The following is a 12,145-nucleotide window of genomic DNA, read 5'->3' on the forward strand; positions in this document are numbered from 1 at the left end:
TTTCTAAACCGCAGACCTCTACTAGGGGAGCTGACACCGTGGAACCCATGCAAATAGGGGGCATGAAAGGACCTTTAACCCAAAAAGAGCGAGAAAGGAGAAGACAGCTGCAATTATGCCTCTATTGCGGAAACTCGGGACACTTTCTTCGAGACTGTCCGGTGAAACCAGCTAAGAAGGCTGTAGGAGCCGCAGATACCTGTACCACAAATTCTGAACAGGGAAACGACCTAGCCCGACAAGTGTAGAGGTCCTCTTGCCGAGCGTTAAAATCTGCTCCATGACCTCGCATTTCGTGGTGCTTATGGTCCTCATTAGCCCTGAACGTCCGGATCGTTTGCATGCAATTGAAGCTTTCATCGACAGCGGAGCAATCGGTAATTATGTGGACCGTGAAATGGTATCAAGGATGAATTTACCTCTTATCCCTAAGGCAGTAAAAGACGTCATTACTACAGTGGAAGGCACGGAGATCGCCTCCGGACTAGTAACTCACACCACCCAAGAAGTGACGTTGGTGAGCCAAGAGGGACACCGGGAGAAAATCGTGTTCGATGTGATCAAGGCCCCTCAGTTTCAGATCATTCTGGGAATTCCTTGGTTAGAGAAGCACAATCCTCAGATCAATTGGCGAGCAAAGACGGTTCAGGTTCCAGAATGTATCTCCACTTGTTATCCTCGGCCTGATGTTTCACTGGCGGCAATCTCTTCTGAGGTTCCCAAACTACCTCCCGAATACCAGGAATTCCAAGACGTCTTTCGGAAGGACCAAGCTAACACCCTGCCTCCTCATAGGTCTTACGACTGTCAAATAGATCTGATACCCGGAACAACTCCTCCTTGCAGTAGGATTTATGCCCTCACCGAGCCAGAGAATCTTCACCTCAGACAATATCTGGACCAATACCTAGCTAACGGATTTATCCGTCCTTCAAAATCTCCAGCTTCCTCGGCTTTGTTCTTCGTTCCGAAAAAGGAAGGAGACCTTAGGACTTGTATAGATTACCGCGCCCTGAATCAAATCACTGTTAAAAACAGATACCCGTTACCTTTGATCCCTGAACTCCTGGACCAAGTCAAAGACGCATATATATATACAAAGTTGGATCTCAGAGGAGCCTACCACTTGGTACGAATAAAAGAGGGCGATGAATGGAAGACGGCCTTCCGCACCAAGTATGGGCTGTTTGAATATCAAGTTATGCCCTTTGGACTATGCAACGCTCCTGCCGCCTTCCAGTATTTTATGAATGATGTCCTTAGAGAACTCATAGATGTGTGTGTTGTTGTCTACATTGATGACATCCTCGTCTATTCATCATCTGAAGAGGAACATCAGAAACACGTTAAAGAGGTCCTCGAGAGATTACGTCAACATAACCTTTTTGCTAAGCTTGAAAAATGCGTTTTCAACGTAACTGAAGTTGAGTTCCTGGGATTCATATTGTCACCAAACGGAGTCCATATGGATTCAAAGAAAGTCGATGCAATCATCAAGTGTCCTTCACCAACCTCTGTAAAAGGAGTTCAAAGCATGTTAGGCTTCGCTAACTTTTACCGCAGGTTCATTCCTGAATTCTCTCGAATAGTCCAGCCCATCACCGCTCTATTAAAGAAAAGCAAACATTTTGAGTGGTCTACCGAGGCGGAACAAGCTTTTCAGGACTTAAAAGCTAAATTCATCTCTGCACCTGTTCTAAAACACCCTTGCCCAGAACTCCCCTACATCGTAGAAACAGATGCTTCTAGTCTTGCTATGGGGGCAGTTTTATCACAAAGAGATCCGGTCACACACCAATTACATCCTGTAGCCTTTTGGTCCCGCAAATTCTCGGCTCCCGAGATCAACTATTCAATTACAGACAAGGAACTTTTAGCTATCAGATCAGCCTTTAAAGCCTGGCGGCATTATCTTTTGGGAGCCAGACACACAGTCACCGTAATGACAGATCACCGCAACTTACAATATCTGAAGACGGCCAAAGCTCAGTCTTCCAGGCAGCTCCGCTGGGCTCTGTTTTTGGCTGAGTTTGACTTTATAATTACTTATCGACCAGGCAGTAAAAACAGAAAAGCAGATGCCCTCTCCCGGATGGGAATAGATGAACACTTGACCAATCCTGACCCAATACCCATAATCCCAGAACAAAGGATTTTGGGCTTGGTCAGCGCTCAAGCCTTTGAAGACATCGAGACTACAGTCAAATCACTTCTAACTCCGGCAGAATTACAGAACTGGCAATTCAAGGGGAAGGATTTCTCAGTGGACCAAGACCTACCATATTTCCGAGGACGATTGTACTTGCCCTGTGAGAAAATACAAAAACAGGTAATCTCCTGTTATCACGACTCATTAATGGAGGGTCACCCTGGCATTACCAAAACCATGGAAAAGGTCAAAAGACATTTCTGGTGGCCATCATGGAAGAAGGATATTAGAGACTTTGTAATCTCCTGCGGTGTGTGTGCTCAGAATAAAAGTCAGAAGGAGAAACCAGCCGGCCTCTTACACCCACTGGACATCCCTCCCTGTCCATGGCATACCCTGTCCATGGATTTCATCACGGACTTACCTCCATGCTCAAGGTATAATACCATTTTAGTAGTCGTGGATCTATTCTCCAAGATGGCTCACTTCATTCCCCTGAAGGGCCTACCTTCAGCTTCAGTATTAGCCCGAGAATTCTTAGAAAACATCGTTCGGTTACACGGTTTTCCATCGGTTTTGGTCTCCGATAGGGGAAGTCAATTCATCTCCCACTTTTGGCGAAGTTGCTGTCGCTTAGCCCAAATTGATGTGAGACTTTCAACCAGTCACCATCCCCAAACTGACGGACAAACCGAGAGGACAAATCAAACTCTGGAGCAATATTTACGTTGCATGCTCCAACAAACTGAAAACCCTTGGAAGGATATCCTTTGGATCGCTGAATACGCTTATAACAATTCGACCCATTCTGGAACCGGGAAGACTCCCTTCTTCCTATTATACGGAAACCATCCTAGGACCTCTAACCTGGATCCTCCCCAAGAATTCGAAACACCTGCTGTGGATCACTTGCACTCGGTGATCACTCATACTTTTAAAGAAGCCACTGCCCATCTGAATAGAGCTAAAGCTCTATACAAGAAAGGAGCAGATCAACACCGTAAAGAGGCCCCTCACTACGCAGTGGGAGATCAGGTCTGGTTATCCACTAAGCACCTGCCTCTAAAAGGACCCCGCACCTTCATCCCGAGATACTTAGGACCCTATCTCATCTCTGCCATAATTAATCCGGTGGCTGTCAAATTGGAATTGCCTTCGCATATGAAAATACATCCAGTATTCCATGTCTCCTTACTAAAACCAGTACAACCAGAAACCCGATTGACCGAACTCCCAGAACCTGTTCTAGTGGATGGAGAACTTGAGTTCGAAGTAAAGAACATCCTAGACTCCAAAATCTCCAAATCTAAATTATATTACCTGGTTGATTGGAAAGGATACGGCCCCCAGGAAAGGTCTTGGGAACCCTCAGAACATGTCCACGCACCTCGTCTGGTCAAGAAATTCCATCTGAATCAACCCGACAAGCCAAAACCCCCGGAGAAGACACGCTTAGGAGGGGCCTTGAGGGGGGGGTGCTGTCATGATCACTGCTTCCAAGGAGCTAGGACCAGCCCAACGTCCTTGGAAGCAGGCCCCTAACCTTCATCCTAGGCACCAGCCGGTCCCCACTGGGACCTTTTGGACCTTGTCCTGGCGCCGGTGGCACCAGGCTCATCAAAGTCACTGGTCCCGGCACTGGAAGCGCTGGGCTCATAATTTGTATGAAGATGCTTGGGTGGACTTACCTGCAGCAGACCATGCTGCTTACTTACCAGCCACATAGGAATCCTCTGTGAGCCGGGACTACTTTCTTACCTGGGTGGGGCAAGCTCCACTCCCTGGATACAACACTGGAACTCTTCTGGAACAGGAACTCTTTTCTTACCTAGGCGAGGCCGTGGAGGAAGACGCCTCATCACTCCAAGGCTATTTAAACCACACCCGATTGATGAAACGTGCTTCGCGTTATTCTGCATCTGCAGCAGAACGCTCACCGTGTCTGTTTCAGTTTTCTTCTTTCCGATCCTGAACCTGCAAGAACAAACACTTACCATTCCTGTATCCAGCATTCAGTAGCACCTGCAAAGACAAGAAACAACAGGTTAGCACGGCAACCTTCACGCGCAGCGCTTTCCTCACCTGATCCATCGGCAGCTACCATCTCTTCACGCTGCTCCTCCGCCTGTGAAGACAAAAGCATAGTTATTCCTGTGTGGAATTACTTACCGGCACTCCGCGAATTCCGGTTTTCTTCAACGCTGCAATCCTGCACCTATAAGAAAAAAGAAGAGACATTAGACAGGTATTTTACTTACGCTCCATCGCGCCCGCCACAATAGGGCACCTGCAAATACGCCGGCGTTTCCAGCGTCTCTTCAACACCCGAACTCACAACTGCAAGGGAAAAGAGACAGTTAGAGAGCTTTTGAAAAGCAGGCAACCGGCATTTACTTACGCATTTCCAAGCGCTTCATTCCAAGACTCTGGCTCGAACTTCGGCTTTCTTCACACCATCTTCTACCTCAAGAGCCCTGCAAGACAAATAGAAAAAGCATTATACAGAGCCCTGTTCCACATTAACGTGCCCACGCACCTAAAGACTGTAAGGACTTAAAAGGTGTCCGGAAACTCACCGTTCGTGCAGTTAACGACGGTAGCAATCCTCTGATGTCAAGAGGCCTACGTTTCACCCAGTGAAGGAACTGGCAACGGCACCCTGCACCAGACGCAGATGGAGAGTCCAGCATTCACCTATCTAAGGTGAGCACGGAAAAGCGAGGAAGGGAAAGGGAGAGAGATACCCGACAACCCCAGATCATTAACCCCATATTCTTTCACCTGCAGATATCTCACTCTTCGAGTTAGACACACAGTGCGAAGAGGCTCAGCCCCGGAAGCCAATCTAGTCCTGCACTTCACTTTTCGAGTCACAGACACCATCCTGCCAAGACCGGCGCCTCCGTGGGAATCAGGTGAGCGTTACACTCCTTTAAAGGCAATATCATTTTTGCCTGATAATATATATATAACTTATGGGCGGCTGCTCAACTGTTTTTCTAGTTATACTGTCGTATTTCACATTATAAGGATACATTGTACCTACAATTTCAGTTGCTCTGATGCCTATGTTAACGTTACTTTAAACTATGCCACTTAACATAACCTCTTGGAATATTAAAGGAATGCATAACCCTGTTAAAAGACAGAAAGTATTATCTCGCCTTAATGGAATGAAGCCTTCGATTGCGTGTATCCAAAAACACATCTCTCACAAGCTGAAGCTGCTAAACGTAAACGCCTATGGGTGGGTCAAGTTTTGACTAGTGCAGCAAATGCCAAAAATAATGGACGGATCACACTTATTAATAAGACGTTCAAAGGCAAAGTTAAAGCAATTAATCTGATGATTTTGGTAGTTGGGTGGTAGTTAAAGTTTTAGTAGAAACCATTGACAGTTCTTAATGTCTATGGTCCCATATCTCCAGAATGTTGTTACAATTACGAAGCCACATTTGTAAATTCAATCCTCATAACCTCATTTTATGTGGAGACTGTATCGGCATCATGGATCCTTTTCTTGACAGAAAGTCCAGCGTACGTTTCAAGAATGCCAAATCTCAGACACAATTTCTTAATTTCATATCGGAATTAGGTTTTACTGATACATAGCGCATAACTCACCCTTCGGTTTTGGAGTTAACTTTTTTCTCCAATCCCATAATTCTTTCTAGAGATTAGACTACATATTTATATATAAATATATGTTTACCTTCTTTCTTAAAGCCAAATTGAGCGTATAACACTTTCAGATCATGCTCCAGTACACACCCAACTTGCAACCCCACATACCACTCACTATTTTAACAGATGGAGGTTTAATTTGTCCCTTTTCATTACTCAGCAGTATCACAATTCTTTCTCAGAAAATAAAAGTAAAGATACGTCTATTTCATACAATTGGGATTGTTATAAACTCATACTTTGAGGGCACATTATATATTTTGTTGCTAATAAAAGGAAAAAACTGAAACAAGAATCAGACAACATTCTTAAGCAACTTAAATCCATCGGGTCTCAAAATGCACGTATCAGTATTCCGTCTCTCCGTAATGATATCATGAAGCTGAGATTGCAATACAATAAAATTGTTTCACAATATTCTTGTGCAAATCTTTTAAAGTATAAAGCAAAAATATATACATTTTCCATACATTTTCCAATAAATCTAGTAAATCTCTTGCATCTTATCTCAAACTTAAAAATGAAAAAAACTAGTATTGTGGTGGTTAAAGATGAAATGGGAATTAGGACATTTTCAGATAAAGAAATTATCTAGGTCTTTTCTAAATTCTACTGGAAACTATATACCTCTGATGCCCCTTCCAATAATATGCATGTTCAAGACTTTCTACAACATGTCCCTCATACTTCATATCCATCTTCAGTCATTGAATGTCCCTGTATCTCCAAAGGAGATTTATAAAGCTATAAAAGATCACAAAAAAGGTAAATCCCCGGGCCCAGATGGTTTCCCTATTGATTATTTTGCTCTCTTAAATAATCTATTGTTACCCAAACTTAATGAACTCTTCTCTCAATTCATCTTACAAAACAAAACACAGGGCTCCTCCTCAGAAGCTATGTTAATAGTTTTCCAAAGCCCAACAAAGATCCTGAACTTCCCCAAAATTATAGGCCAATTTCCCTCATCAATACAGATTGTAAAATCTTTGCTAAAATTTTAGCTAATAGGCTCCTTCCTTTTTTACCTAATTTACTTAAAAATGACCAGGTTGGATACGTCAAGGGTAGATTGTCGTCCTCTAATATCACACTAATTCTTGATGTCGTAAACTCAATCCACAACTCCAAAGGTCCCTGTGCGGCTGTGGCCCTAGATCCGGAAAAAGCATTTGATAGGGTTGAATGGTACTACATGTTTGAAACCCTCAATGGCATGGTAATGGTACGCCCTTTCCATGGTTAGAGTGCTTTACTCTAATCCTAAAACAGCCGTTTTCATTAATGGACAAATGTCACCATACTTCCCCTTTTTCCGAGGTACGCGCCGAGGTTGCCCTCTTTCTCCTCTTGTTTTTATCCTAGCCCTAGAACCCTTCTTAGAGGCAATTAGACAGGATAATAATATACTAGGTGTTCAATGCAGTGGAATATAGGTGAAACCAGCGGCGTATGCAGATGATGTATTACTGCTTCTGAAGAATCCGGATATTAGGGTATAATACCTGTTAGACATTACTTCAAAATTCTCACTAGCTGCTGGCTATCAATTAAATACATCGGAAATGTTACCACTCAACATATGTTGTACTAAGCATCATACTAAATCTTTGGCCATGAGATGGTGTTCTCATGGCATTAAATATCTTGGTATCTATATTTCTGTCTTGCGCTGCTTGCCATGGAGACTGTGGTCCCGAGTACGGCTAGCACGCCGCCATTAGTGACTTCCCCACGTTTTTCCATAAAGCGTGGGTGGCGGTCTAGTGTTGCGGCTACAGTGTCCAGGGAGGCTTATTAGCCCCTTCCTTCCTGGGCGCTGTGCTAATAAGCCTCCTGCAACCTGGCTCGGTCAGCCTTTTCGGCTGCTGTTGCTTGTTTCTACGTTGCTAAAATGCTGGTGTTTTCTTCCCCTCTTTCTGTTGTCTTTCTTTGCGGGGAACCCTCTCTTTTCCCCTCTGTGTACGCTGTTTACCTTGTTCCTGCTCTGCTTCCTGCGGGAACGCCTGTCTCTCCTTTTCTGCGCCGCCTTCCCTCGCGGGACGCTTCTTTCTCGCTCTCTTCCTCTCCTCGCTGCATCTCTTTTTTTATCGTGCTTGCCATTCACTCATCGCCATCTTTTCTCGCTTCTGCTTACCTCAGCCTCTGATTCCACTCTGTTTGGATGCACGCTGTACTTACGTTCAGTAAGTCATTGCTGTACTTGGTTACGTACTGAGCCCATTTTCCACTCTGCACCAGAACGGTCGGATCTTCAGTATCTGCTACTCTGCTGTTTGGGGTTTTTTGTGCCTGAATAGGCTTTTTCCCCATATGGTCCCTCTCGGGAGAGAAGTCACAGGTTGTGCTGTTTGACAGCGTTTCACTGTGGCTTCCTCCCGGGGGAGAGAGACGTTTTCTCTGAAAAAAAAAGAAAGAAAGAAGAAGGATTACAGAGCCCAAAGACCCCTGCCATCTTCAACTTCAGACTTTAGTCTGTCAGGTGAGGAGGAGGAGGAGGGAAGTCAGGGACTTTGGGGGGTTCAGCCTCAAAGAGTTGACAATTTCTGCATCCATCAAAGATATTATTAAACAGAATACTGGGGTTCTATTGTCAAGAATATAAGAGTTAACAAATTCATGGTCCCCCCTTTACTTATCCTGGTGCGGTTGTTTGGATTCTATTAAAATGATGATCTCCCCACTTATTTTATATCTTCTTTATATGTTACCAATTTCTTTTCCCCCTTCTTTGTTCAAGTCTATTGATTCCTGTTTGCTTACATTTCTATGGGGAAAAAAGAGACGTAGAATATCTTTATGCAGACTTAATAAAACACAATTTAATGGGGGTCTGGGATTTCCAGATTTAAAAAATACCACATGGCTTTTGTTTTGAGGCAGACGCAGTTGTGGTTTACTCACATAGAATCTAATAATGTGCCTAAATGGTTGCTTGTCGAAAGAGCTATGGTTTCGCCCTTACCCCTTGGTGATTGTTACATCATCAAGGGTAAACATAGATTTGTAAATTGTATAAGTATTAGATTATCTGCCCGATATGTTAGAACCTACATGTTTCCTTCAGTTTCAAAATCCTCTCATTTCATCTCACCATATATTTGGTTTAACTCATTAATAAGCGTTAATGGAAGGTCTATTTTGTGTAAACCATGGCTATCTCGGGCTATTAAGTATATTAGTCTGCTTTTTGTACAAAGAGCTCCAGTCACCTTTAACAAATTTGCTTCCAACTTCCATATACCAGTCTCCTATATGCAGCAATATATGACTATTATCAATGCTATTATGGAAAACTATGATGCATTAATATGTAGGTCTAATACTCCTAATGAAGAGAGAATGCAACATATGTTAAATCCTAATATTGCTGCCTCTCTTTTCTCCAAAGCGCTCTCTGAAATATCCTCCTCTGGAACTGTGTGGCACTCTTATATTGCATGGCAGCAGGATTGCACTTTACCAGATAACCAACCGTGCTGGCACTTAGTGTGGCAAAGTATCTCCAAAGTTTCCAGATCTGCCAGCCTGCTTCAAACCTTATAGTTTTTCCATCATAGAGATTTTATTACTCCTCTATCGCTCTTCAAATGTAAAACTGCACGGATTGATAGATGTTGGAGCTTCCTTCAACCTCGGGGCTCATTTAAACAAATGTTTGTTGAATTCATACATGTTGCACTTTCAAGCGTATTTTTCACTTACAAGATTTTTGTTTTAAATTCCTCTTCTTAGGAAGTGCAATATTATATGATATTTTAGACAACAATGCTTGTTATTTGTTTGATCTTATTTTAGTGGCAATCCAGACTATAACGGCTAACTGGAACAATCTAGACCGCAATAATTATAAATTGTGGTGGAATTCCATTTGTAATATCCGTAGGATGGAAAGAGGTCATGCCTCTTCTCCCTCTCTACTACTAAAGCATGAGTTGAAGTGGCAACATTTTCTTGGATTCTTATCCAGTGTAGCCCCCAACTAATAATCAAGCAAAGTTCTATGCTTGATGTTTCTGTATGTCCTTTCCATCCCCCACTCCCTTTTGTGGATGTTTGTCATTTTCTTTTCATGTTAGCTCTGTTCCTGTTTTATCATATAATATGTGTATACACATATTCGAACATGTTAAGTTTCCCTTACACTGACTTTATATGTATACTTGGCATACATCTATTTGAATTCATTTTCATGTTCGTTAATATTTCTCATTATAACTATGCCCAGCTGTATTCACTGTAATTATTGGATGCCTTGTATGTTTTAGGCTGTAAATAAAAATCTTTCATACTGGAATAGTCATACTGATTATGTGGTATTTGTCTCGTTTCAGGAATGCCTTGAGTTCTTCAACATTGCAGAGTCCCAGTCGGCCCAGTACTTTCTGATGGATAAACGATGGAATCTAATTCATTATAACAAGGTACAATTTATCTTCATATGCACATATCGCCTTAAAATCTAGGGCAATTTCTTGGAAACATTAAACTATAATGTAGCAAATCATGCTATTTAATATCAAATCTATCATATTTCTTAGCTTTTTTAAAATTGTGAAAAATTATTGCAATATGTATGTGGAGTTGTTAGGAGAGTTTTTAAGAACAACTACTGGTCTACGGTTCTGGGAAGCCAACCTCAGCAGCTCAGTAAGATTTTAACAAAGTCTAACCGAACTTTCACTTGTTAGAGCTACTGAATAATGAGGTTTAGAGTTTGTGCAAACCGTACAGGCCCACTAAGGCTGGATTCCCAGAACCCTGCACCAGTAGTTGGTAGGGGTTCTGAAAAACCCTCCTAACAAAGTGGTGGCAACAGTGAGCGACACATACAAAGACTCAGGGAAGAATCACAAAGGTGGCAACCAGCAGACCCGCACAATACTATTGCATTAAATAAAGCTTACTGTGAGTGAAGTAATTTGAAATATGGAAACCTTCATAGGAGAGGCCCTAAACAAGCTTTAGTCTGGCAAACCTAAGGAATTCTGTATTGCCAAGCATCTGAATACCAAAAGGCCACAAAGCTAATTAAAAAAGTATTATTGATTTGCAATAATTCACCTCTGCTGCTTTAAGTATGGCAGGCCTATGGGGACGTAAGGGCTCCTACTATTTCCAATCTTCCTGCCACTGTATCTTTTACCACGTCTGAAGTTGAGGATTTCGTGAACATTGAGAAGGTGAACCTTAGAATCAAATTAATGAGTATTACTTTTAAAAGGCTGCACTTGGTAGCAGATGCCAAGAAATGGGAATCAGATTTAGCTGCCCAAGAAAAGAGTGCGAGAAGTAACATCAGACACCCCTTAAAAGCGGGAAACAGCTGTAGAGAAAAAAGCTAGCTGCTCAGAGGGAAAAGATAGCAAAAGAGCCCACCAACTTCTATTTAAAAAGTTGAAGACTGCAACAACTAACAGTCCCATTAAGAACATGTATTGGTGGGTAGATGGCTGTGTTAAGCAGAAACCTGTGCAGTTCCCTCTGGGACCACTGCAAAAGATTTAAGACTACAGGTGTTGGCAGTAAACCCACTTGGTAGCAGTCTGTACCACACAGATTCACTGTGGTAGCTGTGGCTGAGCAGTCAGACTTCCCTCAAGAAGAGTTAGGCAGTATATAGAGGATACAGGATAGGTACAGAGGCACAGTAGTACAAGCAAACACTGACCAGAGCTAGGGGTAAAAGTATATACTTATTTATTTTAAAGGCACACTCATAAATTACACTAGCACAGAAAAAGGTAAGTAAGTCAAAACACAGTCACTATTACTTATATGTACATCCCTAGTCATTTGTTGGACAAGTCTAAGTTAACACCACTTATTTCCAAACAGAGGTGAGCGCTTAACGTCAGATGGCACTCCAACAAGTTATTAGAAAAGGGAGGGAAAAAGCAGAAGTAATGAAAGCAGCAAGGTAAAACACTTTTCACATAAGGTTAGAAAAGGCAGTCAATTGTGGAACAAGGAGAATTGGTTCGTGGCCCGCTTTAGAGAGAGCCAGGCGAAAATATGCCCAAGATCACACAATGTCACAAGTCTTTGCAGGTGAGTAGAAAAGGTTTTACTGAATTTAGAAAAAGTTTAGTTAGGGTGTCCCAGGCTTACCCAGGTTCGAGAGCCGAGGGCTAAATCTACCCCGTACAATCGGTGGCAAGGGAAGCCGGGCGGAACACAGTACCTTTAAAAGTGGAAAGGATCCTCCAGCGGTGGTAGTTGTTCCTGGTAGTGGGTGCAAGTCGCGGCGTCGTCCCGAGGAAGAGATGATCTCGACGTGGAGGAAAGCTGAAGGTCGTTGCACTACCAGGG

The 12,145-nt window shown here is 42.8% G+C and overlaps 1 protein-coding gene across 21 annotated transcripts in view; it reads left to right on the top strand.

Moving 5' to 3' along the window:
- UNC80 (unc-80 homolog, NALCN channel complex subunit) overlaps positions 1-12,145 on the top strand; it is a 3,486,058-nt gene that overhangs the window by 2,046,472 nt on the left and 1,427,441 nt on the right. For all 21 annotated transcript variants that reach the window (XM_069615884.1, XM_069615886.1, XM_069615890.1 and 18 more), the window contains one exon: positions 10,168-10,257. In XM_069615884.1, coding sequence (XP_069471985.1) covers positions 10,168-10,257 — 90 coding nt within the window. The remainder of the gene's footprint in view (positions 1-10,167; positions 10,258-12,145) is intronic.

Source organism: Ambystoma mexicanum, chromosome 9, assembly GCF_040938575.1.
Source record: "Ambystoma mexicanum isolate Mex_15411 chromosome 9, UKY_AmexF1_1, whole genome shotgun sequence".
NCBI lineage: Eukaryota > Metazoa > Chordata > Amphibia > Caudata > Ambystomatidae > Ambystoma > Ambystoma mexicanum.